Genomic DNA, 23,585 nt, shown 5'->3' on the forward strand with positions numbered 1-23,585 from the left:
TTTCAGAAACAAACATTGTGATTCGGTTCTTGCTGAAATAATACAACTAAAATTAAAATCTTTCCTTACTGCTAATAAGTTTATGTGATTCTGATTTAAATCATATTTACAGCAGGCAGAGCGAAGAAGGAGATGGCGAAGACGCTGAAGCAGGAGGCGATGGCCTTGCCAATCCACGTCTGAGGAATTTTGTCTCCATAGCCAATTGTGGTGACGGTCACCTGAAGACAGAGAGTGGATAAAGTTCCTCTTAAATCTGTGAAGATGATTATAAGCTAACTGTAGACATATATGTGACAGAAAGAAAAGCACTCATGCAAAAAAGGTAAAGACATTTAAGCAAAATCAAAGTTACACCACTGCAGGTCGAGGCTGAATCTGCTTTGTCCTTTACTTTATCCCAGGTGAACCTCACTCATACAAATGAAGTACAAATGAAATCATTCCCCCTTAAACACTACAATTTAGCATTCAAAGAAATATTAAAATCCCCACTCATTTGGAACAAACTTCTTACGTAATGAAAATGTCAGTCAGTGCCGAGCTCTCAAAGCGCCACACCACAGTAGTCTATAACAGGAGTTAGACAATAAAGAGAAAGTTCATCAGCCGTTCTGGCCTTGCTCCACAACTGTCAGCGATGGCCGGGGCATTTGAGGCTCTTGCTCCTCAAAGGGAATAAGATTCCCAACCACTAATCCTCAGTGAGTGTAGGAATTTGCCGGGGTGAGGGGAGGAAAACAAATACCTCTTGCATTTGCATGTACACCCACTCTGAAAGCCGAGCCAATTCTGACACATTCAGAACACACTTGGCTTACCGTGGGTGTCTATGGAGTAGTGCCGCGTGAGCTGCCGTTGTGCACTAACACAAAGCGGCTGATGTAAGGTGAGATACTTAAAAGGGCTTTGGGGGTAAAAAAAAGAAGGAGCAAGGGCGGGAAGGGTGGGTGGGTGTATGTTGGGGGGCTGGTGGAGAGGTGGGGGATTTAATCCCTCATCCACAAATCCGATGACTAAACAATGTCCTCCTGACCATCAGAGTGGAATGGCCTACTCAAAAAAACACCCCTGTTATTCAGAATGTATGAGTGTGTGGTGAACACCTCCTCAGGTCCACACAAAGGTCACAAACCTGGTCTTTGAATATGTTTAAGTGTGTATGTGCATGCTGTATGCATATGTTTATATGATCTAACTACATAAGCTCAGCAACTACAAAATGGCAAGTTTAGAACAATCAGCTCTCATTTTCCCCACTTTCTCTTTCACACTGTGTTCTGGTTGACGTTAGAGAGGTTGTTAAAATTAAACAGCGATTACCTAACCATCAGCAACTGGCAAAGGATGACGAGAGGCAGGGAAGGTAAGGGAGGGAGGGAGGGAGGGAGGAGGGGACATGAATCATGGCACTGGCTTGTCCTCCAGCTGTGCCCTGCACCTGCACATCCGAATATGGAAATCGTGCCAAGAGAAGGAATACACACTGGAGGAGCTTAGCATTCTCCAATCAGCGCTGATCTCATTTCACTGAGCGCACACACACACAAACACTCACAAACCTGCCCAAACCTATTGTAATGGCATATCACGACTCTCAAGTTTACAGTCTCGCAAAAACAAAAAGGTGCAAATCCCCGACCGTGATTCTTTTCTCAACATTGTGAACAGAACAACACAAATAACAGCTTTTCTTCAACTTTCCATAGAGCACCGAGGAGCGCCGTGACCCCTCTAACCCTCGTTACATAAAGGTAGTAATCCCACAATTAAAGTTTTAATTAAGGGAACTGACACTTTATATTGGTGCTCTAAAAGTTCTTTGAGCCAAAGAGCCCAGAGGTGAATGGTTTATTACCGTGTCTTTGTGGCACGCTGATCCCCTGCACAAGGCTGCCATAGGTTTCTCATTACTCTGCGCTTTCAATTCAAATGTTTAATTAACTGCTCTGGAAACCTGAGCCTCCGAACACAGGGAAATAAGCAAAACCAGCTCTGCTCACGAAAAACTTCACCACACCTGCATGTGTGTTGCAGCGATGCATGCATGCTTCACGCAGATCCAGTGAGGAAAATAAAAACACAAGGGGGGTAATAATTGGTCTAACCAGGGTGGCCAGACATTTCCATTTTCCAGTTAAGACTCCACTTGAGTGTGCATTGTGCAGATTATTTGTCACAGCTCTTTAGAGAGAAGAATCTTTTCTCATGTTCATGTGATGTGGCCTTTCAAGTGTGTAAGCTATGCTCTGAAATTCAAGATCCAAGTAATATATGCACTGCAACAAAACAAATTTTAGGAAAAAGTACAAGAACACAAACACATCAGTGCCAGACTTGTAATGTATTTCTATTTTCTAGTTAAGCTGCCTTACCACGCCCCACCACAGGGCATCGGCGTAGCTGGAGAAGCCCGTCTTCCCCTCCTCATCCACAGCGTCCTTCTCCGCCAAGTAAACAAAGTAGGAGGAGAAGATCAGACCCAGGAAGCCGATGTACAGGGTGGTGATCAGCTCCTGGAAAACACATTAAAGAAACATGTCACCCTCAAAATTATCAGTTACCGTAAAACTTCAAAATAAAAGCCCAGTCCCGATGTAGGTACATATTTAGACAAATAAAGGCCAGTCTCAATTAGAAGCCTGGTCTGGTTGCCGAGCAGTTCATTTTATAGAAGCTCTTTGGATGTATAAAACTGGATTGTTGACTACCCACTTAAGCTAATGTTAGAAAGCTGTTTAGATCACATATACAGATATAAACGTTTAAACTTTTGTCAGTATGGAGATGCTACACATCGTTAGCTCGGTTCATTTCATTTTACGGAAACCAAGAGCACCGGAGAAGACCATAATTAATTCAGATCTACCGGCATGATGAAATAACAAGTGGTAACTCCCTTCTTCTGAAGCTCGCATAAAGTCAGAATATGTGTTCAGTCCTCCATTACCCGTTAAGTTATTAATATTCCTCTAGTCCGTAAGGTTCAACCAATCAAAAGAATCAGAGAGTCTTTCATGAGAAATAATCCAAGTTATGAATAAGCTGTGTTGTGTCCGTATGACGGGTGCCATAAAACAAGTGGCATATTTGATATGTTATCTGAAGCCTACTTTTTATACAAGCAATATTCACACTGGTTTAAATTAACAATTTGCTCATATTTCTCGTCTTTGCTGTGCAACAATTTGAGTGAGAGGAATTACTCCACCCCCATTTTGTAGCAAAAACGCCTAAAATGACATACCCAAATTAAAATGACTGTAGCTTCTGAACCGCTCTGACTACATGCATGCATGAGGTCTTGCCAGAAAGAAAACTCTCTGAAGTTTCTTGTTAAAGTGTCAGAAACACTCTAGGTGATACAGAGACAGAGTAATGGGCCTCTGAAGTCAGTAAAAATTGAAGATTTTGCCTAAAATAAAATAAAAAATGTGTTTCAGGATGAATAACTGTCTGTGGCTTCATCTGAGCAGGTAAATGACACCGTGGGACTGTAGGCACACTATCAATGAACATGTGTGTCAAATTTGAAGAAGACTGCTCAAAGTGTGACCATTCTACAGTGTTTTTTCCATGAAAAAATCCAGGCGGAGCTCCAGATGACAAGTCGGTCACTCCGCTTCAAAACAGTACTATCAGTGATCAAACACGACGTCGGTGTCCTGGCAGAGTTAGAGAGGTTAAAGACCTGTCCCACATATAAGCCTGTAAAGTTCAGTAATTTAAGCAAGTAATAGCCCAGGCTACTAATTTAAGCTTTACAGTACTCACTGCATTTTACATTGAATTCATACATAAAACTTTCATGCCTCCATTGCAACCAAAGGATTTGAAACCAAAAAAAAAAGAGTATCATAACAGAGAGATATAACATCTTTTTACAAACTCTTGCTCAGTACTTCCAAAACTCATGCATTTCCACTATTTGAAACACTTCTGTCCCACGCACAGACGAGCAGCGTGCCTGGGCAAGTGTATGCATTTATACTCTGTTTAATAAAAAGCACGAGCAGCGATGAAACACATGCGCTTTCCCAGGTGCACAGGTGTTTTAAATAGTAAGGATTAAGCAGAAATGCATGTGTTTGGGAAGCACTGAGCAAGCGACTGGATAAATGAGACCTGGTTATACTGCAACAGTTGTGTTTGATATTGTTTTGAGTTTGATTAAAGTGGCCCGCTTTTACTTCAATTCATCCAGAATTTTCTTTAGTTTTGGAAACGTTCACCGCAAAGGCATGCAAGATAAACATCCTCCTAATGAATTCAACATAACACGGGATGAGTGACTGACATACAAATGGGCATTTTGTGGGTGATGTATTCCTTTGAGTCGACCAAAGTCAATACTATGAAAATGTTGTTATGAAAGAATGTTATGGAGCCAGGCTGGTGACAGTGCACACGTACGTTTCACATGACTTGTGAGTGACGTGCTGTAAGCTGCTGCTGAGTGACACCAACCATCTCCTTCTGTATAGTAGACGGTGTCAGGTGGGTATATCACTGTATAACTGTGCTGTCTGGGTCTTACCCATGTCCGTGTGTGGTGAAGAGAGTAGCTTGTGGCTTCATTATGCTTGAGCGGCGAGTGTGTTTTTGCACGAGCTAGACTTGACATCTTCTTGACATTAATGAGTGCTCTCAGGCCTTACTTAAGGACTAATAGTGTTTGCACTGTTGAGACCAGCCTTGTGCCAGCTAAGTCACCCACCACCTTCAGCATAGCAGGAAGGATAAACTGGGTGTGGTGGTTGTTATAGCCGACTACTCTAAGGGTCTACAATCAGTCAGGCTTGCGGCACAGGTCATTGACTTCCAATCCACCCTAAACCAAAGCAGTCAGGTTAGGTGCAACGTTACACATGACCAGTTGTACATTTTTACATTTGATGTTTTCATGATTCTGTCATGGCAGGGAGAAAGGCCTTTTAAGCCCACGTGAAACAGGACCATAGCTCTCTGAACACAGTCAATTTGCTTTTCCATCGATTGCTTATGGGCTGAGTATTAGTCTTTTACAGGGACAGCCCCATATTGTGAATAAGCTCATCAACTGGTCAAGTACATGAATGCAAAAGTTAACGTGAAAAGACTAATAAAACCAGAGATATAATGTGTAACCATATCTGTCTTGTCGGTTGGTAAAATACAGAAACCACTACCGTACTCAAGTACTGTTCTGAGCACTCCTCCTACCGTGTTAAGTCTATTCCTTTCCACCAACTTATTGACACTGCTAAAGGCAATATATTTCCACTAAACAGAGCACATCATTTGATAAAGTGGTCATCTGACAACAGGGAGATGGCAACAAATCACGTTAGGCTCATCTTGGACTCGTCTTCCGTTTATTTTCTTGAACTTTGCACGCAATCCTCACTGATCAGTTCTTCTTCTTATGCATCAAAGAGACATGAGCGTCAGCTTTGACTGTGACCAAAGAACACGGTCTACTTCAGGGATTAAGAAAAGAACATTGCATCCTCTGATTTCATTGTGTATCCGCCTAATAAAATTACAAAAAGAAGTGCACCAGGGTAGGGTGAAAAAAAAAAACATAAAGGCAACCTTGAGGAGTTCTTCTCCTTATAAAGCCAGGTCTGTTGCTGATTATTTGTGCACATGTGTGCATGTATTTCTAATGAGTCTGTGAACTCACCCTATAGATGATATTGCATCTAATGTCGGCCTCACACCAAACAACTTTTCAAGCATTTTCATTGTCTCATATAAATTTTCCATGTCAACTGTTGTGCACTTTTGTATTGAAGCACACCAGGATAATCAGCTTCTGTCATCAGGTGTGTTGGCACAGCAGAAAGTGGATAACATGGAAAGAAGGATTGCCCGCAGACTGACTTGCACTTCCACAGCAGTGGTTTTTAATGAAGCTACATTTCAGTCCTCTGGACCTTACAAGCAGGGTGCGCACTCCCATGATCTCAATTGTTGGGCATAGGATGGTCATAAAACTTAGTCTGAGCTGTCTTAAGTCAGTCTTGATGACTTGGCTCATGCAAAAAGTAAAGTTCAATAATGCAAACATTGTTGACAACCAATAGCTACGCTCATGGAGGGGATTCCAAGGAGGCTCAAGAACTTGAACTTGTGGAAAAGGAGGAGAAACTGTTGGAGTTGTGGAACAAGAGTCTGTGTTAAATTCAGCATGTACCTGATTTACAAAGCAGCATTTATGTTAGTGAGAAACTGGAATGTTTGAAATGGTTTGCAGGTAGCAAGTTCATTCATTCATTCATTCATTCATTCATTCATTGTCCATAACCGCTTATCCTGTTAGCGGTCACAGGGGGGCTGGAGCCTATCCCAGCTGACACTGGGCGAGAGGCAGGGTACACCCTGGACAGGTCACCAGACTATCACAGGGCTGACACATAGAGACAGACAACCATTCACACTCACATTCACACCTACGGACAATTTAGAGTCACCTGCACGTCTCTGGACTGCGGGAGGAAGCTGGAGTACATGGAAAACATGGGGTGAACATGCAAACTCCACACAGAAGGGCTCCCCCATCCATAGAACCCTCTTGCTGTGAGGCAACAATGCTGGCCACTGAACCACTGTGCAGCATGCAACATGTGACACCTTTTATCTTGTGTTTCTAGAGTTTTGTGTTTTTGGGGACACTTAATGAATTGTTAATATGTCATATTTCTTAAAGGTAGTTCAGCATAACATTTTCCATCAGGAGCGGGATGTGAAATAACTAACTCAAAAGCAATCTACTTGTAGTCTTGCAAATTGTGACCCTGCAAGATCCTGAGTCTTTGCAAAGTCTTATAGTGTGCGAGTAAAAACTAACAATCATAAACTAACAGCCTTTAAAATGATTTAGTTGACATAACTGATGCAACAAGAGTAATGGCTTGTTTTGCACCTCTAGTTTGTTTCAGAATTGGCCTGAATACTTTCAACTTACCTGTCGGTGAATAAAGACTACAGATCCCAGGAGCCTCCACGTTCCTCCCTGTCGATCCACATGTAGCATGCGCAGGATTTGGAGGAAACGGATGCCCCTGTAACACACAAAAACACCCCATTATCTTCTGATGTCTCACCAGCTACATGTACGAGTCAATAAAATGCAGCAGAAAATAGTCACTCTACCTGATAGCAGACGTGGCAAACACTTGGCCATTGGAGCCTACACCGAGCACAATGATTGAGGCAATGACCACTATCAAATCTGTCGGAAAGAGATAGAGAGACAGTGAAAAAGAAACAGTTAAGATAACATTATCACTTGAGTAAGGAAACATTGTACTAAAGTAAAGCCTTACAACGCTTGAATGATCTAAGTTGTTGATCTACAAGAACAATACATGACATCCGCTGTATTAAAAGGGAGCAAAGGAAAATGCCAGGTGCACCTATGATTGATATGGGCTTCCTGATAAAGCGGAGGCGTCCTTTGATGCCCGCATATTTGCTGCGACAGCCTGCCGACCACAGCCGGACCACATACTCTGTGCCAAAGAACAGCACCAGCACAATCTCCTGTGGAGCACAATGCAAACACAGAACAAGGGTTACATTAATCCATGGGTACAGCAACAATAACTATGAAGCACACACATATCAAGTGGATGTGGAAGTAGATAAGGTATCATTTCTAAAAGCATTGCATTAGGACTAATCTAAAAGCATTAATCAAGCCATTATAATCAATCACCAAGATTTACGATATGATACGAGTAGGTAATGACAGGTGTGTGAGACAGAAAGAGAGACACTGTGGTGGTCTGGCAGGACTAAGACCACCCAGTCACCCGGCAGGAAAGATGGGGGTTGATAACACGGCTGATGACAGCTCATATTGAGACAGGGTCAATGGCTAAGTGATTGAAGCCACAGGATGAAATGTTATCACACTGCAGCCTAACAAACATAAACTTGGATACTGAGAACTTCATATAGATGTAAACCTTTCTGCAGCATTTGAAGAAGCGGTTTATATTCATCATGAAACATGATATATTGATTTCAAGGTCCTGTATTTCAGTGCAATAAGGGAAGATGTGGTGAATCAAAAAGATTGGTATCTGTGTGAAATACTGTTTATTGCCAGCAAGAAAGTGATTTCGAAGAACTGGTACAAATCTATGGATAAATATAATCAGGGAGATCTTTATAATGGTAAAGATGACTTTTCCCTGAGATCCAGAGGACCAATATTCCTCCGAAAATGGGAGAACTGGACTGTCTTTATTTCAGAAGACATGGATACAGCTTCACAGTGAATGTCTGGACAATAAAAGAATATTTAACACATTGACTCATGGATACTCAACTGGTGTGCACCCATACAGTGTTCTCTAAGGTGTTTATGTCTTGTCTAAACATGTAAAAATACTTCAAATAAAGAAGAGTAATAAATGAGGGCTGGATTATAAATCAGATGAGGTTGGTGCCTTTAAAGCGACAGTTCACTCCAAAGTCAAAGATACATATTTTTCCTCTCACCTGTGGTGCTGTTTATCTATCTACATTGTTTTGGTGTGACCTGCTGAGCTTTGGAAGTATAAGTCGTGAAAGTGTCTGAATTCTGCCCAATATAATAGAACTCGATGGCACATAGCTTGTGGTGCTCAAAACACAAAAAAGGTTCAAGATAATCCCCAGACCTTGTTGACAGCAGTTTCATGTAGGAACTATTTTCTCTCTACCCAACTACACCCGCCAACTATCCTGGAAATCCAGAGTTCTCGCGAGAGCACAATTTGAATTTGCTCAGCGAGTCACTCTGACAATCAGTAATGATGCTCATTACCCATGCTGTTGGAGCCGAGCTGCACCAATCACATCGGCGTATCTGATATAGGCGGGCCAGAGGCGAGCTAAACAGATGACGACAACGCTGCGACGACGAAGTCCGGAATCCGTCAGTAAACATTGCAAGATGGCTACGGATGAACACCAGCTGTTTGAAACGGCTTTGGCCGCTACAATGAACGAGTTAGACTTGGCTTTTTCTCTAAAAGAGGAACAGAAGACGGCGCTCGAGTCTTTCCTTTGCAAGAAGGACGTTTTTGCTGTTTTGCCGACCGGATACAGCGAGAGTCTAATCTACCAGTTAGCTCCGCTGCTAGCTAAGCGCTAAGTATTGTTCTGATTGGTTGTAGTGTTATCCAATTGCATGCAGTGATATTTTCAAATGCATGCTTGGTGCCGTCCCTCGAGTTGGGCCATTTTCATTACTCATAGCCAGACCCTAAATTTTTCTAGATTTGGGTCTGGATTTCCAGGCTACCCGCCAACCATATCACCACATGGATAAAAGGCTTGTGCTTGTGATGGCGCAAGATGTAAACACTGATGGCCTCCTCAGCTGAGCTGTAACGTTAGCTAGCTCAGTGGTGCTAGGTGAGCTAGCAGTAGATGCTAACGTCCTCCTGCACAGTGATACAGTTGAGGGTTGTAGTTCGGTAGGAAGAAAATACCGCTCACAATAAGAGGCGTTTTCGGATCGGAGGAACTTCATAGTTCTTAGAACCCCCCGTTTTATTGTGTACCGTAAGAAATAGGAACAATCGTAGTTTTTAGAACATCATTTTGATGGACTTTTTTAGCTCCGATTTCAGAGTAGGTACTCTCTAGTGTTCTGTCGTTCGCGAATTAATCGTTCAAAAGAACAAATCTGTTGAGTGAATGTACAGAACTGAATCACTTCCGAAACTGATTCGTTCATTTCTCAGTTCAGTTGAGCTCAGCAGCGAGCACACAGGCCGAGAGTAGAACTGCCAATTCGGTCAGTGCAAACGATGAATCACTCACGAGTCGTGAGGCAGCCAGGGTGCAGGGAGGGACTGCCTACCGCCTGACGAATCACTCGGTGAACGAATCACTCAGTGAACGAATCACTTGGTGACCGTCATCACCCTGATCCCTGAGTAATTCAAATCCTTTCTTCTCAGCGATACACTTTCATAGGGACTGTTTTCTCCAAGCTAGTGGCTAATGTAGCCAGGAGTCAAGCCACATTAACACAGTCACACACCTCCCCATTGTTTTAACAGACTTAGTTTCTAGATAAACAAACTTAAAATGTTAGGCTGGCCAGTAATGAGACTCTCCAGTGCAGGGCAGACACAGCAGCTCAGCCATGTATCAGTTCAGTGAGTCGGACTACGTAATACACAGTTCGGTGAACGAATCATTTGAAGGACTCTTTTTAATGAACTGATTCTAGTGATTCAGTAACATCTAAAGAACTGCTTTGCCCATAACTAATACTCTCTCAGAACAAAAGGAAACATGAGTGACATAAGTCAGAATTGCACACAACACAAAAACACAATCAACAACTTGTAATAAAATCAAAAACTGGAAGTAAAGAAGAATAACTGGACCAACAGTGAAGTCCAGGCTTTAATGAGCATATGTGCATCATTGGAAATACAACGCCATTTTGTGACAGCGCTAAATCAACTGCCGGACAGTTTATAGTGCATCACTTCAACACTTCTATTGCCGAAAATGAACGTAAACAGAAAAAAGTCCTCCAGCTCATGTAGTTTTTGGGGGAGCTCCCCAGTGGACAGTTCCACTGAGGGAGTCCCTGAACTGTTTGGTCTAAGGTCTGTGGATTATCTTGAGTAACCAGGTCATTTTTTCTGGAAAGAGACATTGCTGTTGAATAAATTCTTTTGGCACTTTGAGCACCACAAGCCAAGGGCCATTTACTGTAGTTCCATTATATTGGAGAGAAGGCAGACATCTCTACGGCTGATATCACTCTGCAACCCACACCAAAGTAATCTAGGCTGATAAGTAGGACAACAGGTAAGAGGACAAATGTGTATTTTTTGGTTTTAGGGGTGAACCGTCCCTTTGAATTGTGTTCCAATATGTGCCATTGTGCATTTATTTTTCTATCATGTGCATACCTGTGTGCCCCTGTGAATTAATTAAGCCCATCCAGCAGAGATCGATTTCCTGGCCACCGTGTATGCATAATATTTAGCCACCATACTGTCTGTTAAGACCTAAGGCCATGTGGGTGGTCATCTGGCTGATTGCTTGAACTGGCTGCTCCCTGACCACCCCTCGTATGAAACTTAATACCATGAGCCCTGCTGCAATAACACAGCACCACAGAGCCCCAAAACAATGACCCGTCACTCAAACCAGACACTATTTTGGCTGGCAAAAGTGTACTACTATACTACAGAACACTTTGTTTTATTGAACACTAAGCTAAGGCCTTCATCGGGTTATAACAGTGATGGGGCAGGCAGATGGACAGATCCCTTTTGCTGTTCTCTACATTTTCAGTTTGCCTATTTTCATTAATTAACCATGTTTACAGCTTCTCGCTTGAGTCGTCTGGCCTGGGATCCGTATACCCAGTATTCATCCCCATGAATTGCTCATTTTCTGTCACTGAGTTAAAGACAAAGGGAGAAGAAGATAAAGAGGCAGAATCGAAGACAGAAACGGGCAGAAATGGTTCAGTGAATCTCTATAACATAGCCTGATAATCAGACTGAATTACCATTTGGTTTCACTTTATTCATTCAGATTTGAATCGCTGAACTAATCGGAGGCAGGCATTCAGAGGTCTGGAAGCGAGATACCTATAACATCCATTTCTGTTGAGCTTGACCAGCCAGCCGTGGCCTTATTGTTTGTGTAGGAGAGTAACAGACTATGTTTCAGACTAAGTCCCTGCTACTGTGTCGATATGACACTGTATGATCCATGGACAGTTTGGACTTTATCAGAATCAGAAATAAAGTGATTCATTAAAGTTGCTCCAATGTAAAGTATAGAGAATTATAAGAAGATAGAATAAGAGCATGAATTAAACGTATGTCAATGTAAAGCCATAAAATAAATCAAAATAAAATAAGAGCATGAAATAAAAGTGTGTAAATACGAAGCAATAAAATAAAATAAAATAAAATAAAATAAATAAAATTGAATAAAATAAAATAAATTAGAATAGAATAAAATAAGAGCATGAATTAAAAGTATGTCAATGTACAGCCATAAAATAAAACAAAACAAAATAAAATAAGTCAAAATAAAATAAGAGCATGAAATTAAAGTGCGTAAATATAAAGCAATAAAATAAAATTGAATAAAATAAAATAGATTAGAATAGAATAAAATAAGAGCACAAAATAAAATTATGTAAATATAAAGCAATGAAATAAAATAAAAAATAAAATAAAATGAAATAAATTAAAATAAAATAAGAGCATGAATTAAAAGTATTTCAATGTAAAGCAATAAAATAAAATTGAATAAAATAAAATAAATTAGGATAGAATAAAATAAGAGCATGAAATAAAATTATGTAAATATAAAGCAATAAAATAAGAAAAAATAAAATAAAATAAAATGAAATAAATTAAAATAAAATAAAATAAGAGCATGAATTAAACGTATGTCAATGTAAAGCCATAAAATAAAATAAAACAAAATTTAATTGAATAAAATAAAATAAAATATAATAAAATAAGAGCATGAAATAAAAGTATGTTAATATAAAGCAATAAAATAATATAGAATAAAATAAAATAAAAAATAGTAATATGCATTATGTTACAGTATTAAACACTAGTAATAGTAATAGTAATAATAAAAATTATTAAAAAATAAAATATATATTAGCACTGTGCTGAGGTTGTGAGTGTGAAATTTAACTACAATATACATCAATAGAATAAACAAGAATAGAATAAAGTAAATATAAGAAATATGTACAGTTATGTGCATGATAAAGTCGTATGCTGAAAAATATTGCACAGAAAAATTGCACCCAACAGATAATAATAAATAATAAATTAAGAAGGTGAATAAAGTCCAGATGTCAGTCTACCGACTCAGAGCGGCTGACACTCTGAGGGAGGAGTTGTACAGGTTTATGGCCGCAGGCAGGATGTTCATTTTGCTAAAAGATGAGGTTATATGCACATGTGATTAAACAGTTATTTGCATTCTGGGCAAAGTTGAGTTAATTACTGACAAACAAGATGAGAACCTCTGATAGCTGCATCAGGATAAAGGATGTTATAGTCAGTGTCATTGTGGATATGTTTTCTAGAAAATAAAACACATTAATTAGCATTCACTAAACTTGCCACACAGTCAGACCGAAACATCAGCACTGATACAAAATGGCCACAGAATCCAATTCATCGAGTTTAGTAATTATGACATCTGGGTGACATTTGAAAGTCAAAGGAACGCATGATTTTGGGGAATTTGAAAGGATTAGTCATCATAATTCCATAAAATGGGTCACCCAGATGTTGGGGAGTTTTTTGTATGTGTATCAGAAACTGGCAACTACGTGTTTACTGAAAGCAGCCGCCTGTTAATCTCATCAAGCCAGACGAGGATGAAGCTCATTCACAGAGCTGCTTGGGAATTACGGTATCAAATGAAAATGTGATTAGATTGCTTCATCCGTGCGCCCCACGACAACAGAGGTGCACGTTCGTACAGACAGTCTCTTATTACATCCAGACTCTCCTAGGCTTTACAAAGCATCTGAAACTTATGGATGGTGCGTAAGACAAACTAATGCCTTTGTTATTAATGTTGAATTCCTGGTAATAATGTCAGCCCCGGCGGCACGGTGGTGTGGTGGTTAGCACTCTCGCCTTACAGCAAGAGGGTTGCCGGTTCGATCCCAGGCGTGGGAGCCCTTCTGTGCGGAGTTTGCATGTTCTCCCCGTGTCAGCGTGGGTTCTCTCCGGGCACTCCGGCTTCCTCCCACAGTCCAAAGACATGCAGGTTAATTGGTGACTCTAAATTGTCCGTAGGTGTGAATGTGAGCGTGAATGGTTGTCTGTCTCTATGTGTCAACCCTGTGATAGTCTGGCGACCTGTCCAGGGTGTACCCTGCCTCTTGCCCGATGTCAGCTGGGATAGGCTCCAGCCCCCCCGCGACCCTCAAGAGGATGAAGCGGTTAGAAGATGAATGAATGAATGAATGTCAGCCCCATTTAAAACGCACCTGCTCTCTCAGAGGTGAGTTTTTGACTATTGCAGATTTAAAGTTTTAAGGTTTCATATAATTTGTATCAATCAGTGATGAACTCACATGACAAAATGTTTACATCTCAGTAATCAACACTCATCAACCACTTCCTTTCAGTTTGGAGACAGTTGCAGCTGTTAGGACCCTGTAACTAAAGCCAGTCTCAGACTACAGGAGTTTTAAAATCAGGGTTCGCAAGTTTTTATGGACAAAATTTTCAAAACTTCTGACCAATTTTGAAACTGTGTTGTATCATGCACATAAGGAGAAATTTCAGACATTCTGTCTGATCTCAAACATTCACACACTACAAGATTCGAAATAATTGCACATCACACACTACAGGATATTATTAAGATCACTGTACAAAGGGGGCATGAAAGTACCGCCAAACTGATCTCATGGGGAGGCAGATGTAAACAAAACAGACTGACATAGTGCGACAACTTGCTGTAGTATAGCAGAAGGCTTACTTCTTAACCCTTTTTTGAAACCTGGAGTGACGTCACCTTTCTTGTGCTGCTTTCAGATGCAAAGCAGTGCTATTTTTTTTTTCAAAAGCATGTAAAAAAGGCAGTGAGCAACTTAGTAAGAAATGTCCAACAAACTGCAAACAAACAAAAAAAAAAAAAAAAAAAAAAAAAAAGAAGAAGGAAATATACGTGGAAAATTATTTTTTAACCCCTCTAACTCCGACGTCCCCCCCTCTCTGTTAAATGGTATCTCCCAGGCGCACTATGTCATCAAACCATGTGATGTTTGGTATTGCCGGATTCAAGAAGCTCTTGACTTTTCAAAAATAACATTGTTTTTCTTTTATTTATTATGGATTTCGCACCAGAGCAGCCTAAACACACAAAGTCAAAAATCGCGATGAGTGGTGACAAGTCATGTCATGCCGTTTTTTGACGGGAAAAGTTAAAGGATTACTCGTGATCTTATGTGGAGCTGTTAGCAGGCACGTAGCTGTTTTATAAAAGGTAATAGTCTCACCACTACCACTATTTTTGGCTGAGATATACCGTCTAGAAAGTGGGATCATAACTTTCATGTTTCATATGGCTTTATTTGGTGATATTTTATGGTGTTTCTGTGTCATAAACAACATCAGCTATCATAATCACACCTGATTTCAATAAGGTACAATGTTTGAAGCTGGCTGAGTGTTGTTTGATCACTGATAGTACTGTTTTGAAGCCGAGTGACCGACTTGTCATTTGGAGCTCCACCTGAATCTTTTCATGGAAAAAACACTGTAGAATGGTCATACTTTGAGCAGTCTTCTTCAAATTTGACACACATGTTCATTGATAGTGTGCCTACAGCCCAACAGTGTCATTTGCCTGCTCAGATGAAGCCACAGACAGTTATTCATCCTGAAACACATTTTTATTTCATTTTAGGCAAAATCTTCAATTTTTTACTGACTTCAGAGGCCCATTACTCTGTCTCTGTATCACCTAGAGTGTTTCTGACACTTTCACAAGAAACTTCAGGGAGTTTTCTTTCTGGCAAGACCTCATGCATGCATGTAGTCTGAGCGGTTCAGAAGGTACAGTCATTTTAATTTGGGTGTGTCATTTTAGGCGTTTTTGCTACAAAATTGGGGTGGAGTGCAAGAGGTATTCTTCTTTCTTCTTCCGAGGAAATCATACTTCCAATGGGTGAAAACTCACCAAACTTTGCACAAAGGTCCAGTCTCATGCCAGATATCCTCAGCTGTAAACTCAAGCCAATAGTCCTGATGGTGCAAATTCATAACAAATCAACCATACGTGCTACAACTTCACAACTTTCATCAAACTGTAGCCCCAATACTGAAGAAACTTTTGTACATTTAAACCTATTGCAAATTATGAAGTTCATCACTCTGTTTTTTTTTCAAAAACTGTAAAACTTCTTAAACCTATCTCCTCCCACAATTTTTGCTCAATTGACACCAAACTTGCTACAGAGCATCTTCAGACTGTCCTACAAAAACTACGTTTCTCAGATTTTTGATTTATCGAAAATTGAGCCTACAGTGCATCAAAATGTTTGACTGTAAACGGTACTGTAAACATATACATGCAAATTCTTGCTAAATAAATCTTCAATGTTCATGAAAAAAAGACAAAATTCTAGAGTCATGGTAGATGATGTGTGGCAAATTTCAGAATTTTATCTCAAAAACTGAATTTTTGACAGCATTTTGAATTTTGCTCTAATGTGAACAATTGGAGTCAATGCAAAAATGGCAATTTTAAACATCAGTTTTTCACTTATGGAGCAAATCAATCATTGTTACAAACAAATTACCAACATCTCCATGCTGTCTAGATGCAATATGTGTATTTTCAGATTTTTGTTTCGATAACTAAATTTTTTGAAATCTGCTTTTCCATGCATGGACGGCTGCTAAACCTGCACGCCTGGCTTAGTCAATTTGTGAAGCTACACATGAATTGTCACTGACTAATTAGCTCAGTGAGATAGAAATTGATTCTTAGTCTCAGCGGTTGTGAGTTCAAGCCTCAGCTGATGCAAAAGGCAGATTGTGTTGCTAAATGTCTTCCAATTCTTCTGCTTGTTGCTCAGAATTGCCTAAAAATGCCTGGACCCGACCCATCGCTGCACAGCAGCTATAATTATGATTACATTTTGAAATCATGTTACGAATTATTATAATTTTCAGGCACTTTTACCAGGTCATTTCCTTGTTTGTTTGTTTTTAACTTTTTTTTCTTACTAATTTTCTTGTTTTTAATTTTCTCTTGTTACTAATTTCTTGCTGATTTTTTGGGTCATGTCCTCTTTCATTGCTCATTGCCTCTTCCAATGTTTTTTTTTTTTTTTAAGAAATCAAGCCAATTTGCCCAGGCTTCAGACGGTTTAAGAAGTCTGGGTGAAAAAATGGTTGGGGAGACGCGGTGAACACTGGTTGTCTATGTTTCAGTGACAACTGGAGGTAAGATTTTAACTGTCAGTTTTAAAGATCTGTCAACAGTAGTGTGCTAGCAACACCGTCAGCTGCTCCATACTGATGTAATCATAACCGTTATCATCCTAAATATCATATATGTTTGAAATTACCAAGGCAACCCCAATTAGTCTGCAAGCAGCTTTGCATGCTCAAGATTAGATCTGTAAACCTCTAACATTTCCAGATAATTAGGGCCGAACATCGTACCATCCAAGGTCCCAGATCAGACTGTCTTTTGTTTTAAGGTAAATGCTCGCACATCCAACTGTTTTAGATGCAGATGCATTGGAAAATATCACCTGAGTCTTTCAACAGAGGGAGCAAAATGTTAGTGTAACTAATAAATTGTGAAGCTGAACATACATATTACCCAGCAATCATCAGTGCAAATCTGTGTATCACATTAATACCAAATAAATTAAGAAATAATTCATTAAATTAAATATTTTTTATAGTTTATTTGTAGTTTTAAAGTTTATGTAAAGTAAACAAAAATAGGTATAAAGTAGTAAATAAAATAAATAATTTTACTGTAGAATTGATTGCTACTGACTCTTTTACAAAATAAACAGAAAAAAGAAACCATGATGGAGATTGGTTTGCATAAATAGCAGTTGGCCCAACATTTTTAATTTTACATGACTCCTTCAAGAGCCTGTTCTCTGGCCAACACGCTGATGGGCTGTCTGCTCTCTCTACGGGCCTTGCAGTGTCCTTATATGAGCCCCTGGTTGTGTAATATATATCAAAACTTTAAAATATAGATTAAAATAAAAAGACCTGAGCAGAAGAGAAGATAAAGAAGAGATCCATGTGACATGCGTGTGTGTCCTGTGTGAATGCTTCTGTGCCTCCTGCTCAGCTTGGCCAGCTTTACTTTGGCAGCTGCCCTGAAGGCCAAATATCCTCAAGGACTAATGTCCCCTCTGCCATCCAAAACAAGCAGCGTCTGATTCACTGATGTCAGCTGACCCTGAACTTTCTAAGTTTAGCTACTACCACCACTATACGCCACCATGACACCATTCACAGGGCTCCACCCCCTCAAACACACGCAGATACAGATAAGGGATTATCTTATCTCACAATTAATATTGAACCAAAACCATGCATTACAAACACACACATACACAGATCCAGGTGTGCAAATAAACAGGGTTTGACGATTTCAAAAGAAAAGATTAATTGTGTGCAGGAATTAATTTCACTCTCTTTCTTTATGGGGCTGATTACTGCTGGTCTCTTGAGTAACGAAGCAGCAGAATAACAGTGGAAGGTGGGTGGAGGGAGGAGAGAGACAGAGAAAAGGAGAGGAAGAGAGTTAGAGATAATGATAGAGAGTATTTGGCTCTTCTTGGGTAAAAATAAATGAATAACCGTGATAGTAGGTCTTCAAAGGACACTGGCCAAAAGTTTACAGAACACAGTGTCCACTCTGTCCTCTGTTTGCCCTCGGGACTCAGGAGGTGGTACATGTGTGTGTTTTTTGTGAGCGTGTGCATCTGCATCTGTGTATGTGTGTGCAGCCTTTGTGTAAACTGTGCGTGAGTATGCAGGAGCTACGTGTGTGTATTTATATTCACGATGTGCTGGCAAGAGACAGATGATGCGAGCTCTTTGTAGAGTTTCCAAACAGTAGCCATAATTTTCTCGAACCTGTTGTAAGCCCTGGATTTATTGCATCACTTAGCAGCCTTAATGGCCTAATAAGCCACAAAGAAAGTCAATTTACCAGCAAGTATCAGCGAGTACAGTCTGTGTGGAGCCAAATGATTCGGCATAACTAGTGTCATCACAGTAGGTTAAAAACAGTGGCTCCCTATTCCCATGCTAATAATGTACACTACGCTTCTTACTGTGAAGGGCTTGTGGATGAATGCAACATAAGCTGGCAGGCGTTGTGTGGTGGTATTTCTAATAACTTTAAGTGATAAGTCTTTTTGAGCTTTGTAATATCTTTGGGCTGAGGTGTAAAATGGCGAATCCGTCCCAGGCAAGATCTTCTATCTCCATCATGTGGCTGTAGGAGGGTACTGCAATGCAGCTGTGACAGCTTCAGACACCCATCTGTCACTCTTCAGTTCAGTCTCTCTACAAATATATATTTATTTATTTACTTAATTAGGGAAAAAAGGCTTGTTACACAAGAAAATTGAGGTCTTAGGTGTTAAGGAAGCATCACTGAATCCTTTCTGTCACTATAGTAGTGGGAACACCATCATCAACAGATATATATGTGCCATTATGAAGGCTGCAATGGTTGTTTTAACTTTCCATTTAATCTGTCATAATTGTTTATTTTAGACAACAGAGGAAATGAGAGGTTCCCAGAGTCCAATGTGACATCTTAAACATGTTTGTTTTGTGCCCACAGCAGTCCAAAACCCAACTTTATTAAACAATTTACAGGGAAACAAAATAGAAAAAGGCACCAAACTGTCACATTTGAGAAGCTGAAACCAGTCAGGGTGCATACAGGTTCCAGACACTTACATTTATTGTTCCTTAAAGCCTATTCAAGTTCATGCCTGTGGATATTCTCATTTATCCAGGTCATAGTTATCTCAAGGCAACTGAATCGAACGCAACTGGACTTAGTTTTGTCTTAGAAGACGTTTCACCTCTTATCCAAGAGGCTTCATCAGTTCATGCTTGTCTAACTAGGCTGGAACTAGCCTGACAAACTGGTGTGGAAACCCAGGTAGTTAACCTCTGAGGAGGTCTTCACAAGGCCAATGATGTCATGGGTTTGTTAATGCTCCAATGTTGTGTCAACGACGGTCGTTGAAACTCCTGCTGCAACGGTGGTCGATGGAGTCGTTAGAGTGGAGTGATATCTAGGCACTGGTGAGATGGAGGGACGTTTACCATAGTTCAGTTACACACACTACCTACCAGGGTTGAGCCGAATATACGTTTTAGTCAATGTATATGGTGACTACGGCCCTGTCAGCATGCATAATTAGGCCTCAGTTGTCTGGGTGCGCAAAGGTGAAGTGGCTGGTCTTGTCATACAAAGTTTGATGGAGTGTCAACTGGACAATATGGAGATATTTGCATCTTGAAAGCCGGACTACAAATGTGGATAGACAGGGAGAAACAAACACAAGCCTAAGACGTGGTAAGATACGATATTCCTCACTATATGAAGTGACTGATAACAAGATCTGTATAATGGATTGTGAAGAAATTCGTCAGGTTTTTATTTTGTAGACAATTGATCTGGATTTATAGCGTGATGTGATGACAGCACAATGATGTGTGTGGTATCACTGGAAAGCTGTGGTCCTGCGCTTTCATGTGATATGCGTAGCATTTCTGTGCGAGCCTCCATTCGTGAGTAATCCATCCAACAGTAATGTGTGTGCAGAGCTGTATGAAACCTTTGTTATACATAATTTTAGTGTAACTTTTTTTTTTTTGCTGTGAAAACACTGGACTACCAACAAGTAGTCCAGTGGACTTGCTGGAAAGCTACGGTTCCGCTGTTTCACGTGATATGCGTGGCTTCTCACTATGACGCACGGTTGTGGAAAAAATCCATAGAGAAGAACAGGTGTGAATCTGGACGCACTATGCGCCGTTCAGGCCTATATGGTTAAAGTACACCTATGTGGGTGTACAGAATCTTTAAGACAGTGACTGATAAACCTGTTACCATTGTTTCTGTAGTGTTATGTTTAATAAGAGCGTCTCTTATAACTGATGCAACCTTTAATAAAGAATCCACATGAATGAATGGTGAAGATTTGGATTTAGGCTATTTGCAGAGTTGTATCAGAGTTGTTAAAGTTTTATGTTTGGTACCAAATCAGCACACTGAGAGTACTCACCATCCAGAAGAGTGTTCCCGTGGCGAACTCTGCATATTGCTCTATAGTGGACAGGACACTGAAGATTAGACACACCAGGACCATGAGGAAGCTGCAGGGAGAGAAAACAGTTTTCCTGTTAGTTGTCACTGTCCAAGTAACAAAATAGAAGAATTATTGTTTTACACATCTGACCTTCACTCAAGTATTTCCCTATAATTAGCTCCAATTTACCCTCATTACGTTAACAAAAAGAATCAATCACTTTACTTGTCCCCAAACAGTAATTGGTTACACATTAAATCAATTTAAAACAATGAATAAGAAGGGCTCAGTCTGCTTTTTCTTATGGAGTTTAATTGGAAGTTAGATGGAAGAGGGGCTCAAAGAGTATGCATGTGTTCATATTCATAACACTCTGTGGGTTTAACATTACCAGTGATTTTGCCGCAGATATGAACCACCCTATTGAGTACATTTGAACACTTTGAGAGATGAATGCTAACATACAACTGAAAGAAAATATAAACACAACATTTTTGTTTTTGCTCCCATTTTTCAAGAGTTTAAATTAAAGATTTAAGACTTTTTTCTGTGCACACAGAAGACTTATTTCTCACGTACTTCTCATTTGCCAAGATGATCCATCCGCCTGACAGGTGTGGCATATCAAGATGCTGATTAAACAGCATCCCAGGTGTGTCTTGGGATGGTCACAATAAAAGGCCACTCTAAAATGTTCAGTTTAATCACACAGCACAATGCCACACATGTCACAAGCTTTGGGGGAGTGTGACATTGGTATGCTGACTGCAGGAATGTCCATAAGCGCTGTTGCCTGTGAACTGAATGTTCGTTTCACTACAATGTTTGGCACTATCTGTAACCAAAAATGCATTTCTGTGGCGCTAAAATGTCTTTAATCAAAATAAAACTGCATATTTTGGAGCAGCCTTTTATTGTGAGCATCCCGAGGCACACCTGTGTAGTGATGATGCTGTTTAATGAGCATCCTGATATCCTGCACCTGTCAGGTGGATGCACGAGAACAGATTTTAATAAATTTGTGAACAAAATTAGAGGGAAATCAGCCTTTTGTGTGCATGGAAACAGTCTTAGATCTCTTATTTAAACTAATGAAGCTCAGCGTAAGTTCAGTCAGGAAGACCTTTCTCGTGCTCACCCTTTCACATTTTCTCCATCCCACTCTCACTACTCACTACTCCTCTAATCAGCTGACTATGGGTGTTCACTCCTCTAGTTACCCAATCACACTTTGCCACGATCTCTCAGCCAATCAGGATGCCACTGCAAAATTTTAAATCTGCTCTCTCTTCTGCTGCTGTCAGCCGTCATTTTAGGCAGAATCTTCACTCTCCTCCACCCCGGTCACCTCCAGCCATCGTATCCAGAGTCCAGGACAAACTCAACACAGGCTCATTCCTCTACTCCTCCAGATCATCGGCACTTCTCCATCTTCCTCTCATCTCATCGTCACCACCTCTACCACCACCAGGGGTTCCCTATTCGACTATGGATTCATCACTCTCCTTAAATCACACCATCTCTACGGGGTCTAATCGCCAAAGACTTTCAACATTCTTATTCATTCGTTCACATGTTAATAAATATTCTTTTATCATAAAAACACATCTCTCCTGATTGCAATGGAAAAAAGGGGGGCAGCAAAACAAAGTGTTGCATTTATATTTTTGTTCAGTGTGTATCATTAAGCCAGTTGTCAAGGTGCTCTCTTTTTGTCATCAATCTGCTTGTATTAACAGCTGACAGGATGTTTCCACGTCTCCTAGCAACAGTAAAACATTCCGACGAGACTGTCCATCTGTCGGTGTATATTCATAGTCTATAAATACAGCCCTGTCAACTTAACATCCACTACCTGCACACCTAACGGAAGGTAGAGGAAGAAAAACTGGATTAAAGTGAGAGTGAAGTGGGGGAGAAAGGTAGGAGTGGCGACAGTTATTTTCATTATCAATACATCTGCTGATTATTTATCAATTTACTCATTTATGTATTCATTTATTTATCTAATAAATGTTAGATAAAGGTGAAACATGCCCCTTATATCTTCCTAGAGCCCAATGTGACATATCAAATTAGCTTGACCAACAGTCCAAAGATGTTTAGTTTTATATCATAGATGTGACAATGTTGGAGAAGCTAATAACAGACAACAGCCATGTTTCCATCAGCCTGTTTAGATGCGCATCTACAAGTATCGCATCTAAAAATCAGGATGGAACGCCAAAATTTGAATTAAAATCCTCTGATTCGCACAAACTAAAATACGCAGGCTTTAGCCAGGTTTTGGTTTATTCGAAAAAATATTGATTTGCAAAACGGGAGATGGAAACAGTTATGTTCGAATTCAGTCTCTCCATGGTGATGTCCACACTCCGGGTCGGGAAGGCGGTAATGCATTTACAAGCTGGTTGCCAACCACCAGAAAACGTAGAAGAAGAAGAATGCGAGACTTGTTGTGTTTTCGGTTCTGCGGAAAACTCATGCAAGTTCGTAGTTTTCACCAAAGTCCGTACATTTAATGGAAACACACAGGATTCGTATTTCTTTAAATGCACATTTCCCAATGATTCGAATCACTTTTGGATGGAAACATAGCCAATGTTACCTTTTTTTGATCAATGAAACAGTGCCTAAAATATTTCTCGTTGAATTTTATGTAATCACTGGATTCATTAACTTCTGATTAAAAAAAATCTCAAAAGTTTTCATTTTTTAAAATCACGCGTTACTTGCATTTCTT

General features: G+C 40.1%; 1 protein-coding gene across 1 annotated transcript in view; it reads right to left on the reverse strand.

Annotated features, from left to right (window-relative positions):
- Positions 1-23,585, reverse strand: part of kcnq1.2 (potassium voltage-gated channel, KQT-like subfamily, member 1.2) — a 278,796-nt gene that overhangs the window by 232,123 nt on the left and 23,088 nt on the right. Inside the window, exons 3-8 of the mRNA XM_049574355.1 lie at positions 20,819-20,909; positions 7,401-7,527; positions 7,138-7,216; positions 6,950-7,046; positions 2,376-2,516; positions 111-221 (exon numbers count right to left, since the gene is read on the reverse strand). Coding sequence (XP_049430312.1) covers positions 111-221; positions 2,376-2,516; positions 6,950-7,046; positions 7,138-7,216; positions 7,401-7,527; positions 20,819-20,909 — 646 coding nt within the window. The remainder of the gene's footprint in view (positions 1-110; positions 222-2,375; positions 2,517-6,949; positions 7,047-7,137; positions 7,217-7,400; positions 7,528-20,818; positions 20,910-23,585) is intronic.

The sequence above is a fragment of the Epinephelus fuscoguttatus genome, linkage group LG4, assembly GCF_011397635.1.
Source record: "Epinephelus fuscoguttatus linkage group LG4, E.fuscoguttatus.final_Chr_v1".
Classification (NCBI taxonomy): Eukaryota; Metazoa; Chordata; class Actinopteri; order Perciformes; family Serranidae; genus Epinephelus; species Epinephelus fuscoguttatus.